Raw genomic sequence first — 23,708 nt, forward strand, 5'->3', positions numbered from 1 at the left:
GAAGAGAGATTATCAAGGCCACTGGATTTGCTGGGGTGAACGATAAGATACCGGAGCAAACGGGCGCCGATTAGCGCGCCGAGGAACCGATCGCAGAGACACGCGACTCGGGTCCAGAGAGAGAGAGAGAGAGAGAGAGAGAGAGTTGAAGGATGTCTGGATTTGGTGACTCGTTCGGAGCTGAAGGAGACGATCCGAGACCCGCCGCGTCGACTCGACCTTTCGATGACGACGGATACCTAGGGTACGATCCTCGCCTCCCTTCACAGCGCTTCGACGCCTTCTCCAATTTCACCGACAATGATTCCAACAAGGATCCGGTCGACGACTCGTCTTCACCCGTTTTCAACTCGGCGGCCTACACCGAGTTAGACGACGCGTTTCCATCCCAGGCCGGACCCGATACACCTCCTCCTCCTCCCCCTCCGATCTACGGCAGTGGGGGCGGATTCTCAACTTTCTCTCCGGAATCAAACGGGAAGGCGGCCTTTGATGGGGTTTTTGCAGCAGAGTCCGACGGTCCGAACCTTCCGCCTCCTTCTGAGATGCAGCCCGAGGAAGGCTTCATACTCCGCGAGTGGAGACGGTGAGAGTCTATCTTCTTCTTCTTCTTCTTTAATTATCTGGATTTTGATTTAGCTGATTTTCTACTTGTTTCGTCTCTGCATGACCTTTGATGTGATCGGGTTGATATACAGGAAATTACTCTTTTTTCATCTCTGGCCTTCGATATCCATTTTAATCTTGAGGAATTAGAAGTTCCTGATTTATCAGGATGTGTATGCTGTCCCGATCCACCCAGCTAGTGATCTAGACTGGTGATTAATGGGCCCCCATGTCAATGGGGGATGGTTCTAAAATCCTCCAGACTGGAAGATCCTAAACTTTGATGAACTACAAATTGATGATTATGAAACAAAAGATTGGAGAACAGGGATCTTCCAGACTAGAAGGTTTTTTGGGGCATGCCCCATCCATGGTGGGCCGATCACCAAACCATATGTCCCACATGTAACCATTCCTCTTTGGTAGCTGAACTGAGTCTTAGCTTCCCCAAACAATGAAGTGTAGGGTCCCAATGCATCGGGTGTGTATCCTGATGCCCCATGCCTATAAATTTTTTACTTCCGTGGATTCTCGATGATCTCTATCTCTGTATGAAGATTCAACTTGACTGAAGTAAACTTCAAACATGAGGTCGATGCATATGGTTTTTTCATAATCTTGAAATTCATCTGTATAAATTTTCAATGAGAAAACAGTGTGGAGAATGGCTCTATTAGCAGTTTGGTGGTCTATATGGGAAGAAAGGAACGGGAGATGCTTTAACGACATCTCCAACTCGGCGGAATCAGTGCTTGTTAGAGTCCGTCATTATATGGCTGAATGGGCCTCCATTTTCGTTAATCTTCAGGGTTGCAATTTGTTCTGTAACTGAGGGGATTCATCTCGCTATCTCAGCGAGTTTTATTCCCCTTTTCTGCTTTCTTTTTACTGTTTTCTGCTTTTTGTTTTCCTGTTTCTCTGCTTTTATTATTTCTCTACTTTTCCTTTTTAATAAAGTATCTGTTACCTCTCAAAAAAAAAAAAAAATCAATGAGAACTCATTACTAATATTCTTGTGGATGCTTTTCTTTTCTTTTCTTTTTGTTGAGATTTTTTTTTTTTTTTGGTTGAGTATTCTTAGTGGTAATCTTGCTACCTGAATATGGGGCGATGTTGTTGTGGGACTGTTTCTGTATTCCATTTCTTGCTAAACAAATGTTCATAGATTTATCATCCTAGAAATGATCAAATTACCATGTACAACTCATGGTAGATGTCTTTGGTTCCATTGTACAAATATAATCAGATCCTTCTCTCTGTTTTAATCTCAACCTGACTGAAATACAATGTGGATATGACACATTTATTTACTGTTTATAGATTATGGTTGTCGTTAGGGATGCAATTTAGGTTCAGATCAGCTCGAACCCGATTGGCGCAACCCAAGTTCAGGTCAGGTTGTCAAGGTCCTCAGGTTGGATTCGGAATGGAAAATGCCAACCCAATTTCAAATCAGGATGGGTTCAGTTTAGGCACCTCGGGGTGGAATTCAGCTTGGGTCGTCTTGAATTTTGGTCAGGTTCCAATTGCCCCTCAACCCCACCCAACCCACCCAAGTCGCACCCCTAGTTGTTGATAATTCTCCTTGAAATGATAGATTGTTACAAGTTTCCTTACAGAATACATCAGCTGTTGCTTTTCTGTTGCACAGACAAAATGCTATACGCCTTGAGGAGAAGGAAAGGAGGGAGAAAGAATTGTTGGCACAGATAATAGATGAAGCAGATGAATACAAAGTTGACTTCTATAGGAGGAGGAAGCTCACTTGTGAGACAAACAAGACAAATAATAGAGAAAAAGAGAAGGTAAGCTTCGACCATGTTTCGTTGGGTGCACAGTTTATATATATACCATCTATGGTTTTTTATCTTAATGACCCAGTGACTTTATAATCTTCATCTTCCCTTCTAATACTTCCCTCCTTATGTTTTAAATTATGATCATCAATCTCTACTTGTTTGAATGATTCTGTCTTTGTCTCACTTTCTTTAATGAATGCCCTTTTTTTTTTTAGGGGGGGAGGGGGGAGGGTTGTAGGAGACTCAGCTATCTCATTTTTCCTCCCAAAGTTGTTTTCCAATGAATTGAAGCTTTTGCTATTCAAGGTTGTGGGTGTTTGTGGGTTTGGGGTTTGGAATATAGGATAAAAGAAGAGACCAGCTATCTCACTTGCCTCTTTGATTTTTTTTAAGAAGGTTATTTCTCAACTTAAAATGTTGCCATTTGAGGATTGTTGGTTCTAATTGTGTAAATTGTTTTGTTCTTTTTTCAATCTTGCTTACTAATACTCAAAAGAAACTTTTGGAGAACCTTAATGTTAAGCTGGATAAATATTATGAAACCATCGTATTATCCAAAATTTTGAGTTCTCTCTCTCTCTCTCTCTCTCTCTCACACACACACACACACACACACACACACACATATAGTGATCAGCTATTATATTAAAACTCTCTCTCTCTCTCTCTCTCTCTCTCTCTCACACACACACACACACACACACACACACACATATAGTGATCAGCTATTATATTAAAACTTTAGGAGCAGAAGGTATGAAACAAGATATGGAATATGAACCCTCCTGCAAAAATAAATCATAAAGAGTTGAGCATCCACCAAGTGCCAGTTCAGGCAAGGTCCGGGATGTTTATCAAGCCTATGGTCATTCACACTCTTTGTTCAGTTACTAAGTCCATGATAATTTATTATTCTGCATTCAATTGTTGAAGCTGAGTTTATGATCTCCCTTAGGTTTGTAGGCCCACCAAGGTATTCAAAATCGATTACGTAACGGCTTACGTAACAGTAACGGTCATAACCGTTACGTGTTACGGGGCCAAAATGGTCGTAACAGCCATTATAGAAAAACGGGCCATAACGGCCCCATAAAGGTCCAGTAACAACATTTTTCAAAAAAAAAAAAACGGCAGTAATGGCCGATACAGGGGCTGTAACGGCTGTTAAAGCTCGTATCATAACGGTAACAGTGGTGGCCATTACGGCCACCGTTACCGTTTTGGAACACCTTGAGGCCCACTTGAAAATTAGAGAGAGGAAGTGGGAAATCTTAAGTATTATCTATACTACATAAAAAGAGTGTTGTTGCTCTTTAGAGTGAAATTCCCTGTGTGCCGTGAGGGTACTCTCGCTCAATGGATTGACAACTTTCATTGGCACATGTGATGTGGCCACATATGTGAGTTATCCAAGATGTACATCAAATAGCCCTCACTCTAAGATGTACGTCAAATAGCCCTCCTATCTAATGTTATAAATAAACTATTATAATAAAATCACACTTCAATGATTTAACATAATAGTGGTTACAATAATCCATTAAACATATTTTTCTTAGTGGCTCTTATATTGTATATTTCATGCTACGGGGGGATCCGATCACCATACCTCTCAACATATCAGTCCCAAACACAGAGCATTACATGCTTATTTGTGGTAACAGAGGCCAAACAAATTTGAAAGAAAAGGAGAGGACTGCGTGTAGGGTCATTTTCCACTTTCGAAACACCTGTCGTGGCCCATGGTTGCACAATCTGACATTTCATTGGATGAGCAACACTTTAGGGGTGGTTTATTCATGAAATCAAAGGTTTCTAAGGATCACACATGAGAGAATTTGGTCATGTTGTTCTCAGCCATCCATTTCTTCCACAAACTAGGAACCACCTGGTGATTGACCAGCCTATATCTTTTGCATGGACATACAGCCGGTGGGTCCCAGGTGGTCGCTTTAGATCGCATTCCTTCTGTGACATTGGTACTTGTGCCCGTGTATACAGGCATGGACTGTTGTGGCCTTATCAAACCATGTAATGTAACTGGGCTAGACACGTGTTATTTTGTGCAGATGCCATCCATCGGATGGGCCCACATCTTACACGTCTTTTGCTGCTAGATCCAATTCATTCATCCGTTGAGCCAGCTTACATTATTACGTGAGCCCAAAAAGCAGGCAGGTTGAACGGGTTGGGTGGCATATAAACAACATCATGCTGAGCCCATGAATGTTTCAGTGCTGGGTGTTTCCATCGACACTCATTCATGTGGTGTTCCCCACCTAAGTTTTGGATGCATCTCATTTGAGTGCTCATGTCCTTACATGGAAGCAGATGGAGTGGATGTCACACAGACATTGTGGTGGGCCCCACAGTTTTTTTTTTTTTTTTTGTAACACAGGATTCTCGCAACGGGTGTTATAGGAAAGCTGCCTCTGGTATTTTTTGTTTTCCCTTTGACAAGGTGGGGCCAACGTTATTAACGGGTTCAATGTTGCCTAAACATCGAGGTCGGCCCTAGAAAGGTTTTAGCAGTAGGCAATCTTATCCCCCCATGTCCTGTGGTGTGGGAGCGGTGTGGGCCAGCTGAGTTTAAGATCTGGCTATTTTTTGGCTCACCGCCTCAAAACTTATGGATGGAGTGGATGTCTCAGAGGCATCATGGTAGGACTCACATAGGAGATGTATGTGAGGAGTCGTCACCAACGTTTCTAGAATTTGCAAGGACCCAGGGAAGTTTTGGATCAGGCTGACTTTTGGCTTTTCCCTTCATCATGGTACTAATCAGTAATCACCTTGTGAACTGGTTCAATGGATATAACCTCACGTTGGGGCCATGAAGTTTTGAATGGTGGGTGTCCCCACCTCCATTGTTCCCTATGGTGTTGTCCATGTGTTATGGATCGGCCTCATCTTTTGCCCAAGTTAGAGAAAACGACGGACAGTGGATGTCACACACACATCACTGTGGGCCCCAAAGAGCTTATTTTACAGAGGCTCCCTTTAATCTCAAGAAAATGGACTGAGTGGATGTCACACACATTGTTGTCCATGTGTGTGCATTTGAAATTCACTCCCCTATAAATGAAGCCAATCAAGGGAATGTTTTACCTCATTGAACCAGGGGCCCACCATATGTACACAGTCATGTGATTAATATGCACCATGCCCTCTCTAGTATGTTCATAATATACTACAAAATAATATTAATATCATTTTCATCTCTATTCAAGAAGAAGTTGCAATATTATATTTTTACATTTATAACATAATACAGTGTAGGTTAGTTTTCTTGTGTCTACTTCACAGCCAGGTTTTCTTTGACTTTGCCAGGTCACTGAATCACATGAAAACTTGAAAAAAACTTGCCAGAGTCAGGTCAATTTTGTGTTGTCTAAGTCTACACTTTCTTTTGACTTGGTTTGGTATCACTACAGGTCAACTTGGGGGAGTCATGGGTCAAACCATTGACGCAACCACTTTGTCGTAAAGGAGCTTTGGACATTTACCCATTGAAATCCAAAAATTTGTCTCCACATGATGGTAATTCAAGAGTCAAGACTCAATCAAGTTTTTAAAGATCCAACTCTTTTACACATACACATGCCTCAAGCTCACCCCGAAGGCCAAAAATCATGCTAATCTGGCACTCAGGTTGGCCACACCTGAGGGAACAATGTAAAATCATGCCTAAAACCTCTCAATTCACTTGGTGTGGCCAACATAAGTTTTGAATGGCCTGATTTTTGGTGTGCCCTTGATCCTGGTGGGCCACGTCTGACAAATGGATTGGACGTCATATACACAACATGTTGTGCCCGATAAACTAAACAATCTGGAAGAGTTTATTGGTTTAGGGTTTAGGGAACAGTTTGCGTCAATTTGATTAGTTTGAACGACCATAGGCTAGATGGGGAACATGTTTTATTGGTTTAGGGTTTATGGAACAGTTTGCATCGATCTGATCAGTCCAAATATTGGAGTCCACTGTAGATGGGAACAGATCCTAAATCTTGATTGATCAATCTTATCCTCTAGTCATTTTCTTTTCTTTTTTCTTTCTTTCTTTTTTTTAAAAAAATTTTAATTTGGTCCTGTTATATGCATCCACCCATTATGTTTTTTAGGTTCTGACTGATAAAATGGGTCCACAATTTGGATAGTTTGGATGAGGTACATGGAGCAATGAACACCATGTGATCTGTGGTTGAGTGCATGCATATGCGTTGTCATACTCTCCTAGAGGGTATCTGTGATTTTCCTCTTGATTCATAGTCGGACATCTAGTTACTGAAGATAACAGAAGAAAGAAAGAAAAAGAGGAGAGAGAAGAAGCAACCAAGAAAGAATAGAGGACAGAAGGAAGATGAAGAACGATAGACTCGTTCAAGGCAACTGACCTGTAGCGGGTCTTTGCCAAAGTGACTTACAGTAGGACTTGATGCATTTTCTTACCAAGTCAAGTTGACTTGGCTGAGTTTTGAGTCAAATTTGCGAATTGTAGTGCTACATTTCAAATACTACAGAGAAAGAGCTCTGATAATGGACCTCCTGCAAGTGGATAAGGGGCCTTGGTGCACACGAGCTAACGTAGCACTCATGTGAGAGATCTAGACCATTAATTGGGCAGTTGGGGATCTTTCTAGAAGAGTAGCAAGGGTGCATAAGGAGGGGGTGAGGTTTTCTATCAGGAGAGGTCCTCCATTAGGGGGATATTTGGGTCAAAGATGCTCCTCTCACCAGTACATTTCGTCTCCATTCTCCCTCAACTTGAGTAAAATGGCTTTGATCAAGGACTGTTATGAGTTTATTGGGGGCCATGTGGTTTGGAGCCCCACCTTTCATCATGGCTCGAAAGATGATGAAATCTCTTGCTTTGGAAATGATGGGTGTTCTTAATGAGATGTCTATTGACCCAACTGAAAATTCTGGAAGTGATCACCAATTAAAGGCTTCTCTTCAAACTCTTTCTTTCTTTTTTTTTTTACCCTTTTCCAGGCTCATCAGAGGAGATTAGGTGGACCCTCCCCTTGCGCTTTGGGTGTGGGGGAATGTCACCCTCCTTGGTGAAAGCCTTTGCTTGGTTGGCAGTTGCTCTGATAGTTATTAATCTTGAAAGAGGAACTTTACAATGCGTAATAGGGGAGAGGAAGAATCCATGAACCATCTTTTCATCCATCGATGTTCTGCAAGACAGGTACGGAGTCATATCCTCCAACTTTTTGGTGTGGAGATGGCCTTGCAGGTTTCTTTGGGGGACCTTATAAAGGGATGGTGTGGGGCCCTTTTCCTCAGAAATGTAGAATCGTGTGGAGAACGGTTTCGTTTTGGAAAAAAAAAAAAAAATCTTGTTGAGAATGGTTCTGAACGATATTATGTGGACCATATGGAAGGAAAGAAATACAAGGATCTTTGAGAGCAAGGAAGAATCATTGGAGAACATTAAAGGGGCTTTTTGTTCCTCGGTGGATTGGTCAATGTTTAGATTAGACCTGAATTATGCCTTCAGGGAGGCGTTCCTCAGGGACTGGAAGGGCGCATTATTGGACGATAGGAATAGCAGCTGATTCTATGTCAGGAATCCAGCTCCTATCCTTGCCAGATTCTTATGGTTTTTTTCTTGCAGCTGTTTGTTATTTTCTTTGAATAGTTCTTAGTGCAGGATCCTTCTAACTAGTTGTTTGGAAACGGGGGCACCTCTCACCTTTGAGTGTGGACAAGAGAGTATGGAAATGGGAGAAATCAGGGAAGTTTTCGGTTAATTCTTTTTCCGGCACCCTTCAAACGGTGCCAAGTCCATGTCTACTGTCCATTTGTGGAAATCTCCAGTTCCCCTTAGAGTTTCATCATTCATGTTGGATTACGGGCTCCTTATATCACACCACAATGATGCGAACCCGAGCCATAACAAAGCCGGTTTAACCAGCATGTATAACGAAGATAGAACAATCACAATAAAGCAGAATAACTAATAATGCAATCACACAGAACACAACGATATTTTTGTGGAAAACCCTTGTGGGAAAAAAACCACAGCACAAAGCGACAGAAGTCCACTATAATCAAAGCTTTAGAGTTTACACCAACTCACCCTATATGATTACAGATGTACCCCATCCCTCATTGCGATGCGCAACCCGAGGAAACCCTAGCCCCTTGAGAATAACCCTTCTCAAGCCCTTACAAACGTTGGAAACCTTCTCACCATGCAAACCCCTGCCCTTAGAGAGAAAACGTTCATAATTGTGATAATACAAGCCCTAATCACAGATTAGGCTTTAAATAGCCTGATTTGCACAACTTTGCATGACAAATCCAGTCGAATCGAACATAACCTTTGGTTGGACCGAATCGAACCGACTGGATTTTCGGTTGAACCGAAAACGTCCAAAACATCACAGTGAGCAACCTAAGAATTCTCCAATTTTCTGTCGAACCGAAAATGGCTTTAGTGGAACCGAACCTGAACTTCTCTGTACAACAGATTGGCAGAATCAAGGCATCGTACACAACAATTCATGTAGCTCAGGCAAAAAGTCCAGATGGTTGATAAATTGCAAAAGCAGGGTATGGTTAATCCCAAACGGGAGTTTTCTGTGCAAAGCAATGAAGAGGACAGCATGCACATGTTGCTCCATCCTGACAGCATTAGAGATGGAATTTCTTTGTCAAAGAGTTTAAGATGAGTTTTGGTCAGAAATGTCTTTGGAAGAGGGCTTTATTAGTTGGTGTAGCAGTCAGCTCTCAGGCAAACACAAGTTTCTGTGCTCCTTTGTATTTTTTAATTTTGGATCTTTACTTCAATGAAATTTCATTATTTGCTCAAGAAAAGTCGGGGGTGGTGGGGGGGCGCGGGGGGAAACAGAAATGAGACCCATGATTAATAAACACCATTCAACATGCTGCCACACGGCCGACACCATTATGTGACTGGTGTCCTATCCATGAGCAAACACAAGCAACATTATAAAATAGGCTTAAGACTAGCTAGGCGTATGAACACAACCTAGGAGCACAATACTTTTATGCAGTAGTGCATAGGAAGTATTGCATTATTTCTAGGATGTGTAAAGGTATAGGACAATATTGGTGCTGGAATATGTAAACCGTGACTGTAAAATGTGATCTTTAGGTACAGCTATTTTGTTCTGCATAGATCCATTGTTTTCTTTTTCCCTTCCATCTCTCATTGTTTGTGGAGATGATTTGGCATTTGGAACATCGGACTGGACTGCTAGTTTCTTTTTAGTGTGACCATTTCTAGTTATACGTTTTTGGTGTCTGATTGTTCAGCGTGCCGTTCCTACTAATTACTAAAATTTCTGATTTACTGCAGTCCATTATCGACCATCTCAGAATATTCAAAAGAGATTAATTTTGTAGATCATTTACAAGGAAATGCTTGATTGTCATTCTTACAAGTGAAATTGATAGGTTATAAGGTATTCCAAAATGGTTACGTAATGGCCGCAATGGCCAATTCGGAAAAAATGACCCGTAATGGCTCCTTAATAGTCTATTCAATGGCTAAAATTTTTTACCACAGAGAGAGAGAGAGAGAGAGAGAGAGAGAGAGAGAGGCCGTAAGGCCTATTACAGCCCGTATCGCAACAGTAACAGCAGTGGCCATTACGATCACCGTTACCATTATGGAATACCTTGATAGGTTTGAACAGCACTAGTTCATAATATTGGGATGTTACGTCTGAAATTCATGAAATCGCCAATGATCTATGGTGTCCATTATTGTAGTCGATCTTAATGGGTGGCAACAACTAAATGGACAAATTGGGAGGGATGAATTATTGTAGTAGATCTTGATAAGCAATGATTAACAAAAAAAGGGGGGATGGATCACAGTTCCTATTTATAGGTCCTATATTGTCTTCCCAAGCAGAGGACCCACAGTCTGCCAAGTATTCTTTACCCGTACCCATTACAATCATGAATTAGAATCGCAACAGGAATTGCAATGCGATTCTCTTTAAGCATGAGATTATTGAAAATGCCTGTTCTCATTTGCCATTTCATGTGGAGGATGACATGGTAACATAACATTACCATGTGCCTCCCAAACCAGTTCAGCTGCAAGTGTGTATGTTTAAGGAACTAAATTGCTTCACTGACTTCTGTTTCTCCCTGTCCTCATATCAGCTGTTTCTGGCCAATCAAGAGAAATTCCATGCAGAAGCAGATAAGCAATACTGGAAGGCAATTGCAGAGCTCATTCCTAATGAAGTTCCGAGTATTGAAAAGAAAAGAGGAAAGAAGGATCAGGAGAAGAAAACGTCAATCCTTGTGATCCAAGGGCCGAAACCTGGCAAGCCAACTGACCTCTCAAGAATGCGCCAGATACTCCTGAAGCTCAAGCACACACCCCCACCACACATGAAGCCCCCACCTCCAGCAGCACCGGCTCAGCCTGCCAAAGATGCTGCTAAGACTACCTCTACTGCTGCGCCCTCCAAGGCGGCTGCTGTAGCTGTCGCTTGAGGTGTCTGATATACTTTCCATTGGTCTTGCTATTGTATGTTTAAAGCATAGGATGTTTTAAGTATGTGTTTGTTTGAGATGCTACTGAGATGGTCTGGAGTCTATACATGCGTGTGGTAGTTTATCTGTTCCTTTTTGGATACTGGATTTTGTTGATGTTGGAAATCTATGAATAGTGGTGTATTTTCATACTCTTTTGCTGATTCATCTGTACTGGTTATTTTTGGCAATCGTTCTTGAAAATCAAGGATTATCACCTTGCCATTTCCCATGCCCCACCCAAGCACATGCACCAATGTAGCATCACCAGGCTCTCAATCAAGTGGCCTCCATTCTGACCTGAAAGAAACCAGGTTATTTTATTCCTTGGGGGGCCACATTATAGACACAACATAAGTATAGCTTCAAAGTTTTGTCTTGGCCACCTGTTTCTTTTATGGGATGGTCGACCTGGAGAGCGGTATGGCCTCGCTTGCAGCCTGGAAGATCTATACAGTGTAACCCACCTGATGGAGAATACTGACATCTGTGATTGCATATGGATAGGGAAGGGTTTACCTGTTGGCTTAGCAAACCTTGCCATGCCTGGGTCAGGTTTCAAAATGACAAAGGATCATCTGCCATGAACTCCACTGAGCTTAGAAGCATGTCTTAGCTAGCATATGCCAGACAGATGTATAAAAGATTGGCAATGCTAATCCAGTGGGCCATGGCTCAAAAGTCAGGCTCAGTGTTACAGTGGCCATTTCTTTAATCAAATCAACTGTTTAGGGTTTGTCCAAACCAGCCTAGTTTTTGGGACATGATATGGGGTGGCCCACCAGATGAATGATCTATTATCTTGTACATGTCTAACTTGTGTCTCCATGGGGATTCACATGTAGAAAGAAAGCATTCCCCGTGGCCCAAATCTCTGTCAATCAATGCTTCTTCAACTCCACACCGACGGTTGCGGTCTAGAAAACAAGATGAAAGTTGTGAACTAAGCCTTTCTTTTAGTTCTTTTGAAAGCAGCAAAACACACGCAAAGAAGCATTCGATGACAGTAAAAATTGTGGAAGAAAAAGGAAATTGATCCCTTTTGTGGATCTGAGATAAACACAGAAAACAAAGTGCTTTTCCCCCTTGTTTTACATGTGATTGTTATATTCAAGTGATGCATATATTGTTGTAACCCTTTTGATGGCTTTGAGACGAAACATGGAAACAAAATATAATTTCCCCTTCGTATCCCACAGAATCAAAATCGCCTGGTGGAGGTGCATTCCCACTCACAAGTGCTGCTGTACAACAAATGGTGCTGGTCCTATTATCCTCTAACCAATGGAATTGCCCAAAATCTTTTTGAAGCAATCACGAGATTATTTAATAAATTATTCTATACAGAATACAGATCATTTTCTTTCTTTCCTTCTCTGAATATTCTAACCAATTTAGACGTTGTGTAATAATAAAAAAAGAGCCGAATGGCTCGTATGGCCCCATTAAGGAAAATATACATGGGCCTAATTACACCATCAAATCAATTAACATTAGCTCCCATGCATCAAACATATCGATGTCTCACCTAGGCTGCATGTCTGTAATGGTTAGACTAGAGCTGTGTAAATTGGTTGAGGTAATGAATGCACCCGTGCCTGTAGAATGCTTGCCTTTGTGTACCAGGGTGCTCTGCGAACTACCACTTGAACCCCTAGAAGTACGGTCCATGTTCTTGAGTACACCCGGTGGGGTTAGCGCCTTTTCATCAAGGATGATCTCTTTGGAAAGCATCTCCACCACCTGCTTCATGGACGGTCTCTGGAATGATGCTGCTTGAGTGCAAAAGAGTGCCACTTTGATGAAGCGCAGCACTTCCGTCTCTGGGTACTCGACCAGTTCTGGATCCACAATTTCTAAGAGTCTATCTTCTTCTTGCATTTTCCATGTCTACATACAGAACACTTTCAGTCAACTTAATCCCAATTAATTCATCCTCAAGGAACTATGGGTAGTAAACCTTTTTGGCCCATTTTAAAACGATCAAGACTCTTGATCTGATGGAGCCAGCATGGACGAAGGATGCCCCAAAAATATCCCAGATTGGACTAGCCTAAGCCTCCAAATATTGGCATGTGCATGGAATGTGTGACATTGCAGTGTTTATTTCTTGTCAATTTGCCAGCTGTCACCGAAGGGTTATCATCTTCAATGCGGCAGACTTCTGAGGCATCCCCCATCCGCAGCAGGGTCCATCAGATCACAGATCATGGACCCCACATAGATGGAAGTGAGGGTCTTAGCAATATGTTCCCAGCAGTTCCTCTATATCCTCTCTTACCAGCTAACATTCTTCATACAGAAGTTGTGAACAAAAAGACTGCAAAAAAGAAAAAAGAAAAGACAAGGACTCCTACCATGATCAATTCATTGATAGCTCCTCTTTATACCAACAATGGATCAGTGTGGGACATGGTTTGGGTGAGAAAAGTAGGAAAAAAAAAAAAAAAAGAATATCAATGATTGTTGGTTCTATTCCTAAGAAGGATGAATGGAAATAGATAAAGAAATCATGACCATGTCATCCAAAACCCTTTTTGCCATTTTCAAAGTGAAAGAGACAGATGCATACAAGGTAAAGCAAAAGGCATTACCCATTCCACAAGAACCATCAAATCCTCTCCCCATGCTGCCTTGGTGCTACTTCTGCCACTAATAATTTCAAGTACAAGAACCCCAAAACTATAAATATCAGCCTTTTTCGTTAACTGCCCTAACAAGGCATACTCTGGTGCCAAATAACCCCTGCACACACAACTCAGCCAAAGTGTTTATCATTATGTAGAAATGGTCATATGAGATTAACTGATAATCTCTTATATCGCTGATAAGTATTATTAAGTTCTGGATATCCTACCCAACAAATAAGTCAAAGCTTATGGAAATGACTGACAAAGGATTCAAATAGCACAAAAAAAAAAAAAGGTGCTTAGGCACTGTCCTGCCATCTTGTTCTTCAATACACTTGTGCAACATACAGATATCTGCCAACTGATAACTTCCAAGTCAGAAGACCAATCAAAAGTTCTAAGGAATAGCTTAATCCTTTCCAAAACAACTCACCATATACTTCCAGAATTCACTAAATAATACATGTACATACGTAGTATCTGCCAACTGGTCACCATAGAAGAGGGAAGGAGAAGTGGTTCAAAAATGTTTTATGCGAGTATTATATCATGTCAAGTAGACAATTATAGCCAAGATTTTACAGATCTCACTATCACAGAATTTTTATTAAACGATAAGTTTTAAATTTTTCATGATTTTATTGTAATTTTAACGGAAAATTATTCAGAGTTAAAATAATTCAGTTCATATCTTTACATACATTTGAAAAAATATATATATTTAGTAATATATAATTAGGTATCTTTAAGTATTTTATTCTTAGCAACATTTTCCCAATAAGATTGCGAGAAAAATGTCAAAAACTAAAAATATCCCAAGAAATTGCCAAGAACAATATCATAAAGTATTCATTCAAAAATTTAACTGACACCGAAGAATGGTAAAGGAAAAAAGGATAAAACAAATCATTTTCCTAATATTTATGTCAGAGACTTCAGAGTATCCATGCTGACATGTCAAACAAGGTAATCTTTTGAGAATAGTGTTGTCACAATCCAACCACTCCCAATATTACTAGCTAGTGAAGGTTCTACTGTAGTTCTAGTTTGACAAACATCCTTTTTAATATGATCCATACGCAAATAAATGCAATAAAGGATGTAATACCAAGTTTTCATAGAGATGGAATCAATTATATCAGTCACAGGCTAGGAAATGATAATGTGCTTACATTGTTCCTGCCACTCGTGTACTAATATGCGTGACATTATCTGGAAAAAGTTTTGCTAGCCCAAAATCTCCAATTTTAGGGACAAGATCTTTGTCCAGAAGAACATTACTAGCCTTGATGTCTCTATGGACTATATGAGGTTCAGCTTCCTCGTGAAGAAATGCAAGCCCATGAGCTGTGCCAATGCAGATAGCAGCTCTTCTAGGCCAATCCAGATGAATTCGTCTACTTTTTTGACCTGAAACAACAAAGGCTTCACATCAGATTCTATCAGACAGTAAAAACAACATTATTAATTGACAGTGAACCAACAAAAACCAGTGACTGGTGCAGCATGTCTATGTACCCGATACTGGATAATCAAAGACTACATTCCATTGTTTCAGATATTTCAAATCATTACCGAATAATGCTTTTGCAAGACTGTTGTTCTCCAGATATTCATAGACCAACATCCGATTGCTGCCCTTGATACAGCACCCAATAAGCTGAACGAGATTTGGATGTTTAATATTTGATATCATATCAATCTCAGTCAAAAACTCACGTGTTCCTTGCTTTGATTCAGCAGATAGCGATTTAATGGCAACTTGTGTTTGATCCCTTAATGTTCCCTGCAATCCGTGAAAGCAACAGCATTGAACTTTAAAAATTAAGTGTGGCTGGAAATTGAAATGCATATGAGCAAGTGATGCAATTTCAGTGTGAACTTCTAATACAGTATTAGCCTCACAAACATGTGTCCTTGTGTGTCACGCCCCAAAATTCGGGTACAGAGTGTGCACCCTCAGACCTGAGTTTCAGTTCGTAACTCGTACACAAAGTGTACTAATTTAATTCCTTAATCGGTTTAATCAGAGATGATAATTATATTCAATATAAGGTCCACCATAATCTCAATCACACATACATAATACTTAGCACCAATCAACTAAACATATATAAATCTTGACGACCCTTAAAATAAAATGACCGTTAAAATCATTCACTTATTATATCATTATACTATAATGATATTTATTCCATGCTAACATTATTTCAAAGAAATAATTCTAAATAATTGCTTAAAGTCTCAAAATAAATACTAGTATGCATTATCAAACTATACCAACAAAATAAAACATATAATCAAAAATTGTCTAATGCCGCCACTTCATCTTCAAATAAGTATGCCCATGTTTCAGGTGGGTCGTGTTCAAGTACAGTAGATACTTCCGGTTCTTGTGTCACATCATCTGCTAATAGATCCTCTGTACGGTTTTTCCATCAATAAAAATGTAAGCTGGTCAGGCTTAGTGATATAACCCAGCATGGTTTATAATCATAGCAATTAAAATAATACATAAATACATGTACAATGATATGAATGTAAAATGATGTATGAATGCATCAGATGAGACGATCGTCCATCTGCTTGGGTTGGAGGTCGTCAACCCGCATCCACTCATTGGGTAGGCTTCCACCTTTTGGTAGGCTTGGGTATAGCCCGCATCTGGTAACGCTCTACCAAGATCGATATTTCTTCCAGGGAGGGCCCCTAGGATCAACCATGCGTTATGCAATGCAATGCAATGAATGAGAGATGATATGTAAATGCATAGTTTTCATATTTGGCATAGTTGTCTCGATTAAAATATTCACATATAAATTTATCGTACAATTATCATATCAAAATATTCAAACCAGTAAATCAATCAAACAGTCACAATGATTTATTTTAATTTTAATGAATTATGAAACAAGTTAGGTTACTCACCTGAGTTTGGTAATATTGACTCTGCAATGTAATTAGGTTGATTTGAATTCCGGGGTCCTATCAATTATGTCAATGATATTATTATTCATTTATTTGTATTACATGGTGGGGTCCACCTTTGATTAACATTCTAAGTGGCTAAATCTAAAATAATCAAATAATTAAAATTATATGTTTATGTAAATTTAATTATCAAGATTTAGATTTTCTTTTTAAGATCCTGAAATTGAATGTCGAATAATTAATCGGGGTGCCCCACCGAATGATTGGATCATCTAGATTCTTGAGGTATTATCATATTTTGCCTCTACACATTAGATGGATGGTGTGGATCTAACCACACATACACCGATGGTCCATCTCGACCTTCTACGACAAGTGATACCAACACTTGCGCAAAAATCTAAGATTCTTTTATTAAATACTTTTAGATCTGACTAATGTGGCTTATCTGATTGTTAGATTGATCTAAAAATTATGGCCCTTGTATATTTTGGCCTTAAGGATCATATGATCCGTACAGATCTATCTTAGCACAATCAGATTCCATCCATTTAATTTATTCCTAAAATATTACTAATTAGACCGAAATCATAAAAACATCACTTTAATAAAATTGACTCATTCTTAGAATTTCCTCTTCCTTTTACTTTAGGGCTTCGTATCTCTTTTTTTTTTTTTAATGCAGAAACCTTCCGTATCCCTTTTTAAAGAAAATTCTCATAAGATAGGATGAACACATCCTCCCTTATCCTGAATTTGAATTTTTTTACGATATTTAATAAAAAATTTATTATTACTACTTCAAGAATCGATCCCTAAACCTCTCTCTCAATTAAGAATTTCGCTATCAACTCAACTATTGACTTGTTTTTATTTTTTATTTAAAAATAAAATCTTTAAATATTTAATTTAGTTTTTTTATAATGTACTAAAATTTAGGGTTGTTACATTGTGCATCCTGCATGCGTGCACGCGCGCACATTGACTATCTGACAAGGATCTCTAATATAAAATAAAAAAGAGTTTATTGTCACCTTACAACTCACAGTCACCATCTGAAAATGATTTCAGTGCCCCGAAATTCCTTTATCTGAGAAATCCACCAAATCAAAGGTAGTGGGCCCGTAATTAACTATCTGATCTGCACATCTACAAACATATGTAGAAGCATCACAGTTGACAACCTATCATATATAATGGATGATGTGTAACTGTGTGCTCGGTCATACCATGAGGATGTCTTTATCTGAGAAATCAGAGAAAACCAAGGTAGTGGCATGCACACACGTGCATGGGTGTATTTGGGATTGGGGGTAGGCGTGTGCCCTAATTTTTCTAATAGATGAATGCACCAACCCAAAGATGAATAAGATAAAGAAATGGAAAAATAGAAGTCAATAGATCTTACCTTATAGACTACTCCGAAGCCTCCTCCACCTATTTTGTTCATATGATTGAAGTTCGCTGTTGCAGACCTCAGTTCATTATAGGAAAAGAGCCTCACGTCATTCGCAGCAGAGATCTCTAACCAAACACAAAAACATACGACAAAAGAAGATCAGCATGACAGTCCAGATGGTCCAGATTTTACACACACAAAAAGATTCCTGATTTACATTGAAAAGGATGATCTTTTAATTGCTTTTAATCTCTACACAAAGTAAATGAATGGCTTGAAAAAATTGCCCTAGCAGACAATTTGTTTTGTGCATTGTGCTCCAGTGGGGAGTTAAATTACCTTCTATTTAGCAAGAATAGGACCTGCCCAAGGATGCCATTGAATAATATGGAGAAGTCTATTGCGGCGAGTGGCAATAGACCCACATGCGCATAGTCATAAACGGAAGGAACAGGAAACAGTAATCTACGCAAATTTGAAGGATTCTATTCCATTCTTGAGTAACTTAGGTAAAAGAGCAAGAATCTATATTGTCATCGAAGCTCAATGAGTATAGATTTTTAGAAATATAAGGAATATAAACTGCCAGTCCAAGTTGCTGAGTTAGATCTGGCAACCACATTTTGAGCTCAAATTGATCAACTTGCATGATGTATGTCTCTATAACCTTTTATATGTTTGATTTGAGATCAAACATGTATATCTCCCTTTAAATTGTAAATTTTATTTACTTTATCATTTACACAATCTGATTGATATCAAATATCTAAGTACAGGTTTTTTTTTCCTTTTTTTGTAAATACAATTGTTACTCAAAAAAGAAAAACAATAAGAATGAAACAACAACATGTTTACATGCATTTGTTATTAAAATGCTATAAAGGTTGGTGCTGCCAACCAGCAAGTTGGATTTGAATAGAATTGGAACTCAAGACGAGCTGGCAAATCCCTTATGTTGTATTTTTTTGGGATGTTCAGTTGAACTGCATAGCAACAATTCAATTAAATACAAAGGTAATTATTGAAATGGAGGTGTGATTGTAGTAATTCATAATTATCCCTAATTGCAATAATAAATGAGTTTCAAGTCGAACTCGGAATGACTAGAATTGCAATTCGGAGGTAGTTCCTCATTACGAATGGAATTGGACTAACCCTTGCTCCGGTCATTTCCAATTTATGTTGATGAAAATATTGCAATTCAATTCATTTGAGCATCCAAACACAGATTTAGACTGTCATTATATCAGCAGTGCCTCTAATTCTTCAATTAAATAATTTCCCTTCATATATCAAATAAGATTTTTTTTTTTTTTAAAGAAAAAAGAGAGAGGATAAAATACTAATGTGGAGTTACCACCTCCTGACTGGTCATGACCTTCCTTCCTTTTATCCAAGCTACCAAAGCAGCAAAGTCCCATAGCTGTCTGTATCGATTCGTTGCCTTCAAAGCCCAATTCTTTTATGCGTTTACCTTAATGCTCTCCGTCCAATCTGCCAAAAGATCGAAAAATTCAACCCAAGAAAAAAAAAAAAAACATTCTGACACTAGTTGGATGAGCACAAGGAATTAGACTCGTGAAAAGATTTCTTCAAAAGGTAAAAACCATCACCCAAAATTCTCAAATACATTCTTTTGTTGCAACATCAATATTTATCGCAACCAAATGCACCCTTAATGTTAGAATCCAGCTCAAACAACCAACATTCACTCAAATATATGAAGAAATATCCCAAAATTAACAGAGAACAGATCCTCTCTTCGTCAGCAATCAAAGCAAAACAACCAATCACAAAGAACACTCAAACCTCAAATGCGGAAAATGCGATTCGACATGAAAACTCAAAGGCCATAATCCACAAAACAGAGATTGAGAATTAAAAGATTTAAAAAAAAAAAAAACAAAACAAAAATCAAATACAACGTATGGGAAACCCTAGTTCGGAGAAGGGCGTACATTTCTGGAATGGTGGGATGAATGAAGGAGAGGGATATTCGAATGATGAACGGCCGAAAGCGTATAGGGAAAGGGCGTTCCTCTTCTTCTTCTTCGAGTTTGGAATTTGAAAAGAGAAATTAGATATTTTCATCTTCCTTCGTCCTTTCGGACTCCTCTTTAACTCTCTCTCGCGGAAAGTGAAGACGGTCGAGTACGAGCATCTTCCATTTTTACTGCTGATTTTGAAGCGTTTGGTCCACCGACGACGACTCAAAAGCAACCAAATTAAAACAACTCTCCTACCACTACTTGTGGTGCTCTGCCATCTTTCCCGCTCACATGCCACTTGTATGAAGAAAATCACTACCGTCAAAACGAAGGCCCCACCTGAAAATCACAATTAAATAAAATCTAACCGTTCAACTCATTATTTAGGTCATAAATTTGGAATCATACTATAACCCACGGTATGAAATGACATGTAGATATTGCCCGATTATATATCTGATCAGTCCCATCTTAGATAATTCCGATATCATGATAGGATCTAGCGTTTAAATGGTATTGATGTACTTCAAAAATGGTGTATTGAATGAGAATACTGTAGGTGTACCAAAAGTTGTTGTGGAGTTGCATGTATGTGATCGGTTCATTTAAAAAAAAAGAATTGACTACTGTAGACGCAACTTTTAACCTTGTTTCTTTTTCTTTTTTACCCGGAGAGTAAACGATGGACGTACGGACAAGCATTTGATGACCAAAATACCCTGCCTTCCTTTCGGAAGCGGATTGGCTGGTGTGCGAAGACGAGCGCTGACGCTCGTGGGCCCCACCATGATGTATGTTTTGTATCCACACCTTTCATCCATTTGGAGAGATCATTTTAATACAATATCCAAAGAACGAGTTAAATCCAAATATCCAGTGGACCCCAGCACAGAAAACAGTGGGACAGTAACGGCCACCGTTAAAAACTTCTAAAGGCCACAAAGTTTTAGATCAAGATGATATTTGTGTTTTCCTTTATTTCATGTCTTTTTAAACTTTTGAACAGGTTGGATTTCAAATAAACATTATGATGGGCCTTAGGATAGTTTCAACGGTAGGAATCACTCTCCCCACTGTTTTCTTTGGTGGGGTCAACTACAGATTTTTATTTGCCTCATCCTTTGGTCTATACCCTAAAATGATATCTAAAAATGGATGGACGGTGTGGATATAACACATACATCATAGTGGGGCCCACATAACTTGGTGATGTCACTCAGTAACCGACTCGCTACTCAACCTGTCAGGATCTGACGAGCGTCAGCGGATTGCGACCTACCCCGCTCGGACGGTAATCCGTCCCGGAAGGGCTTTGTGGAGGGCCCACCGTGATGTAAGTATCTGTTGATTGATTTTCTCATATCACTTTTAAGGTATAATCCTAAAAATGAAGCAGGTCTGCAGTTCCAGTGGACCACACCAAAGGAAGCTGCAGCGATAATGACACTTACCGTTGAAACCTTTCTAAGGGCCACTGTGATGGTTTTTTACCATCCAACCTATTCATAAGGTAATGTAGACGTGGATGAAGCGAAAACAGAAATATCGGCTTGATCTGAAGCTTCTCAAGCTCCCAAGAAAATTTTAATGGTGGAAGTTTAATCCCCACATTGTGGTCCACTTAAGCCCTATACCTGGCTCTATTTTTTAATCTTGCATTAAAATGATCTGAGAAAAATGATGAACGGCGTGGATAAATCACTTACATCACGGTGGGCTCCACAGAGCCCTTCCCGGTCCGGGCGGGGGCAGGACGCAATCCGCGTCCGTCAGCGCTCGTCTTCGCACGCCAGCCCATCCGCTTCTGAGAAGAAGGCAGGGGTATTTTAGTCCTCAAATGCTCGTCCGTACGTCCAACGTCTAAGTTGGCACGGTAAGTTTTGAAATCTTCGGAAAAGAAACGGGGTAAAAAGTTGCATATACAGAGGACAATGTTTTCACTTTAAAAATCATCCGCGGTTGTTATAACCTCCCACTCAAAGATATACACAAGCGCGCGGGAAAGGTGATTCGGTAGAATTGGAAGAACCCAAGTATGATAGAGCCATCTTCTCAAACTACAAATTTGAAGATGAACTGTCATTTTGGATCGTTCATACACTTACCAATACTGTGGATAGAAATTTTCTTAAAATATAAATGTATTATATTAGACTAGACTTCTGATCAGTGGCCCACAATTTGACGGTAGAAAATGAAATGGTTAAGAGTGGGGAAATGGAAAAAGGAATAATCCCATATCTGCGACCCCGGAACCAGCGACGTGGATGAGACGCTGACCGTGGGGCTTATCTTGATATATATACATATATCTACGCCGTCCATCCGTTTTTAGAGATCTTTTTATATCATGTACCTAAATTTTACGCAGATTAAAATCTCAAGTGGACCACACCACGGGAAATAGTTTTGTTGAACGTTCACTATTAAAAACTTCATTGGGTCCACCGTAATGTTTATTTTCCATCCAACCTGTTGATGAGGTCACACTAACCTGGATGAAGGTAAAACACAAATATGAGCTTGATCCAAAAATTTTGTAGCCCGCAGACTTTTTAATGGTCATTCGCCACTGTTTGCTGTGGTGTGGCTCACATAAGATTTGGATCTAATTCAATTTTGATTCTAAGATATAAATTTATCTGAAAAAACGGATGGACGGCGTAGATATACAATACATACATCAAGGCGGGCCACGGTCAGGGTCCCACTCAAATTGCTGGTTCCCGGGTCGCATCCAAGCGGCATCCCGTAAGAACGTGAGTTCACGAACGGTCGAACTGTGTGGGCCCACCACGATTGCAATTTGAAACTCAGGTGGGCCACAACCTAGGAAACTGCGAGGTGGCATCCAAACTTTCATTTGCGTGCGAGGGCAACGTGCCGTTTTTTCGCCATTCCAGACAATCATGGAACCGAAATCGGATTGCATACTGAGTTACTCAGTACGCTTGTATCTTACTGAGTAAACTCAATTGGGCCCACTGTGAATGTATGTAGTTCATCCACACCGTCCATCCGTTTTTTCCGCTCATTTTAGATGTTGATACGAAAATTGAAGCATATCCAAAGCTCAAGTGGACCATACCACAGTAAACAGTGAGAATAATGATTTCAACCGTTGAAACCTTGCTATGGCCTACAATTATGTTTATTTATCATCCAACCTGTTAATAAGATGATAAATATATGAATGAAGAGAAAATAAAAATATCAGCTTGATCTAAAACTTCTGTAGCCCCAAGAAATTTTCAAAAGTAAACTTTCAATTCCCACCATTTCCTCGGGTGTGATCCAATTGAGCTTTATATATTATTCATTTTTGGGCTCAATATCTAAAACTAACCGGTAAAATGATTGGACGGCGTGAATAAAATACATAAATCATAGTGGCACCACAGAGTTTATTCAGTACGCTAATCAGTACACAATCGGCATCCCATGGAACCATCCCCATCAAGATGAAGGGACGCTTAAGTAATCAGGCTAATAAATATTCAAATCCGCTTCCCATGAAACCATCCCCATCAGCTGGAAGGGACGCTTAAGAAATCAAGCCATTAATAATTCATGTCATGTAGTGACGCTACCTAAATTTATAACTATAGGTGCGATTTTACATTGTTAGATGTGGACCACCCCTCCTAAGCTTTCCTAGGGCTGATGTTAGGGCTGCCAGCCAAGGCATAGTTTGAATTCCAAACACATGACAGTGGACTAGATTGATATATACATTGGTGGACCCACCTATACATCCATCTTTTCTCCTTACACCAAATCAAGCAAAAAAAAAAAAAGAAAAGTTTTAAGTTGTTTACACGCCTGG

General features: G+C 39.7%; 2 protein-coding genes across 4 annotated transcripts; one reads left to right on the forward strand and one right to left on the reverse strand.

Annotated features, from left to right (window-relative positions):
• Positions 1–11,084, forward strand: LOC131243998 (clathrin light chain 2-like). The gene is made up of 3 exons (XM_058243662.1): positions 1–586; positions 2,258–2,411; positions 10,557–11,084. The coding sequence occupies exons 1-3, from the start codon at positions 153–155 to the stop codon at positions 10,893–10,895; spliced, it is 927 nt and encodes a 308-aa protein (XP_058099645.1). The 5' UTR covers positions 1–152; the 3' UTR covers positions 10,896–11,084.
• A 1,012-nt stretch (positions 11,085–12,096) lies between these two features.
• On the reverse strand, positions 12,097–20,056 carry LOC131243997 (putative serine/threonine-protein kinase). Of its 3 annotated transcripts, XM_058243658.1 has the most exons (7): positions 19,853–20,056; positions 19,255–19,388; positions 17,904–18,019; positions 15,140–15,350; positions 14,737–14,974; positions 13,529–13,679; positions 12,097–12,824 (listed from the first exon to the last, which is right to left on the reverse strand). In XM_058243658.1, exons 2-7 carry the CDS (start codon positions 19,313–19,315, stop codon positions 12,459–12,461), a joined length of 1,143 nt encoding a protein of 380 aa, XP_058099641.1. In that variant the 5' UTR covers positions 19,316–19,388; positions 19,853–20,056; the 3' UTR covers positions 12,097–12,458. The 3 variants fall into 3 exon arrangements, with proteins under 3 accessions (XP_058099641.1, XP_058099642.1, XP_058099643.1); XM_058243659.1 differs by lacking the exons at positions 19,255–19,388; positions 19,853–20,056 and adding an exon at positions 17,530–17,585; XM_058243660.1 differs by lacking the exons at positions 19,255–19,388; positions 19,853–20,056 and adding an exon at positions 17,530–17,644.
• Between the last annotated feature and the right edge of the window lie 3,652 nt (positions 20,057–23,708).

Source organism: Magnolia sinica, chromosome 4, assembly GCF_029962835.1.
Source record: "Magnolia sinica isolate HGM2019 chromosome 4, MsV1, whole genome shotgun sequence".
Lineage (NCBI taxonomy): Eukaryota > Viridiplantae > Streptophyta > Magnoliopsida > Magnoliales > Magnoliaceae > Magnolia > Magnolia sinica.